The following is a 2619-nucleotide window of genomic DNA, read 5'->3' on the forward strand; positions in this document are numbered from 1 at the left end:
AGTCACTGAGTTTGATCAGAATATTATTTCGGCACCCTATCTCACTGTTGACGTTTGGCACCAACTCTTTGACCTCTATCAATTGCACTTCGCCACCGAACTCTCGTTTTTGCATCTCCCAACTCTCTAGGGCATCATTCACGACAAAGACAACGAGAAGCCGTCAAACGAATCGAATCTGACCCTATTGGGCATTCTGGCTCTCACTGCAAGATTTCGTCCCGACTTGATCGAACATGTCGCACACATTACACACCACAAGATCGCGGGCCCAAGGTTTTGCGGTGCTCTACCCAGGCTGCAGCCATCAGTAGCATCAGAGTACTTCGCAAATGCTCTTACAAAGGCACTGGGAGAAGTCGAATCAGCCATAACATCGGCTACTGTCGTTCGAGTCCAAGCTTTTCTCATGCTGGGCTTGTATAAATGGAGTCGGCCGAATGGCGGCCTGGCTGCATGGATGTACGTTGACCTCGCCACGCGGATGGCTCAAATCATGAAACTCGGATCTGCACAAGTGCCCTCGCGTTGTTGGCAAGACCAGGAGTCGAGGCGCCGCACTATGTTCAGTTGCTTGATCCTCTGTCAGCTTGTATGTTGCGCATCTGGCCGAGTACCCGCTATTCAAGCTCACGACCTTCCAAAGCAGCTGCCGTGCAGTGACGAAGCCTTCAACTTGGGTGGCGGCATTCTCATTCGAACACCGCGGCCTGTGGGACAAGGAATCGAGGAAGAATTCGAAGATAGCGTTCTCGGCCGATTCGTCGACCTGATCAAAATCTGGGGCGACATCTCCAGATACAGCCTTTTGGGCGGACGCGATACTGAAAAGGAAGAAGGTACGCCGCCATGGAACGAAAAGTCGACCTTCTACCAGCTCAGTCAGGAGATAGACACCTTCTACACAGGACTTCCGGAATGCTTCACATGGTCCACCTCGAACTTCTGGAGACACTCTAACAGCATATACGTGTCATTTCATATGCTGGCTGCTCTCTGCAGAATCGTGCTGCATCGCGAATATATCCCCTTTATCGCCATCAACTGCGCCAGGCCGATGGGCCCGATGGCGGAGCTCGGATTTGACCCCGGCGCTGCTCCCGATGGCCATTGGAAGCGAAGCGCAGAGCAGATCTTCAAGGCTGGTAGGGAAATCATCGACCTTATCACGTTATGTCGGGACAGACTGCCCTATTTGTCGTTGGTCTTATTCGCCATCAGGCAAGCAGCCTTTGTCGAGATATACGCAGCGCACTATCCCCATATGGATACTCAGAATCACATGTTCAGTGAGCAGGAAGTCGGAAGGCGGAATTCGAGACCGATGTCCGACAACTGGCAGCCAACCACCACTACTTACCAGGCACTGACAAAGGCTACACCTTACTTCAGCCTGGCGTCCAGTTATGTCATATACCTGAAAAGCATAGATCAGTGTCTCACTCGAATCAACTCCGACTATAGAGATGGAGGTTCTAGGCAGAGTAGATTTGATCCCTTGGGGATTCGACGAGATGGGCGTGGCGGCGATTGGGACGGGTGACGGGATCCCCGGCCAATTCACCAGCAAGCCGGCTCCCATGACTCCTCGACTCATGGCTTTTCACCGACAGTCGGCTCACCACAAAACGAAGTGGAAATGGCTAGCAAGAACGCAAACGAATTGAAGCCTGACGTCTATGTACGATATCAACAGGGCCGGCGGTTGAGCATTATGTTCGATGACATTTTTGAGTTTGCTATCGGAGGCAAAGGCTGCACGCCGAACTTGGGATCGCGGAACACATTCAATCCCCCATTCTGTTGGGGCAGTGATCCGTATCCAAGACTGTCATCCAATGGATCGCAGCCTTATGGGAGGGTGTGATGACGAATTCCGTTGCCTGGTAGGACAAAGAAGAAGAATTGACTCGGAAGAAGCTCGGCCCGACGACAAGCACGGCGACTACACAGGCGTTCCCCTCGAACTACCATCTATTGCCGAAGCGAAGCACCCTTCTGGACTTGTCGATCCTAGCGATCAATTCTACGATGTGATCGAGTCGAGCCCGTCCCGCTCAACTTGAAGGAGACCAGGTGTGATACATACGGATAGGATGCTACTCAGAGACAGCAAAGCAGCCCAGAGTGGCATAGAAGCTTCCAAGGATCTTACTTCTCACATACGCTTGGACTAGCATGTCCATAGGCCTGTCGGCATACTAGTGCTACTCCAATGCCGTGCTTTTTGGCGATGAGGAAACAAGTTGGAATTCGGATCTCGAAACCAAAGCCCGCATGGCCTTCGAGACGCCGCAACAAACTTGGAAGGTTTATCAACTCGTGTGGTCGCGTTGGCATAAGTAGGTTTCGAGAATTACCCATGAGAGGGTCTCGGCACCAGAAAGCGCGGCCTAGTATTGTTCAGCGCGCGTTCAAGGAGGACTACTGAGCACGTACCAAGGGCATGCTTGAAACGCTGGCAAGGAATGTTGCCAATAGACACACTGTGTAGTAAATACAGAGCATGAGGCAGAAGTGGCTGGGCCTTGAGAACCGATATGGTCTCGATGAAAGTAGGTATGAGACCAGCGCGCCGCTAATGAGAGCATACGGACGGATCAATCGCAAGTACGATGG

General features: G+C 52.1%; 1 protein-coding gene across 1 annotated transcript; it reads left to right on the plus strand.

Moving 5' to 3' along the window:
* Positions 1-130: 130 nt before the first annotated feature.
* Positions 131-1543, plus strand: CABS01_17022 (fungal specific transcription factor; the record flags this gene model as incomplete). Its single annotated transcript, XM_060550349.1, has 2 exons — positions 131-592; positions 650-1543. Coding segments are annotated over 2 exons (1356 nt in total), but the record flags the coding sequence as incomplete, so codon positions are not given.
* Between the last annotated feature and the right edge of the window lie 1076 nt (positions 1544-2619).

The sequence above is a fragment of the Colletotrichum abscissum genome, assembly GCF_030869225.1.
Source record: "Colletotrichum abscissum strain IMI 504890 chromosome Unknown Scaffold_264.1, whole genome shotgun sequence".
NCBI classification, from domain to species: domain Eukaryota; kingdom Fungi; phylum Ascomycota; class Sordariomycetes; order Glomerellales; family Glomerellaceae; genus Colletotrichum; species Colletotrichum abscissum.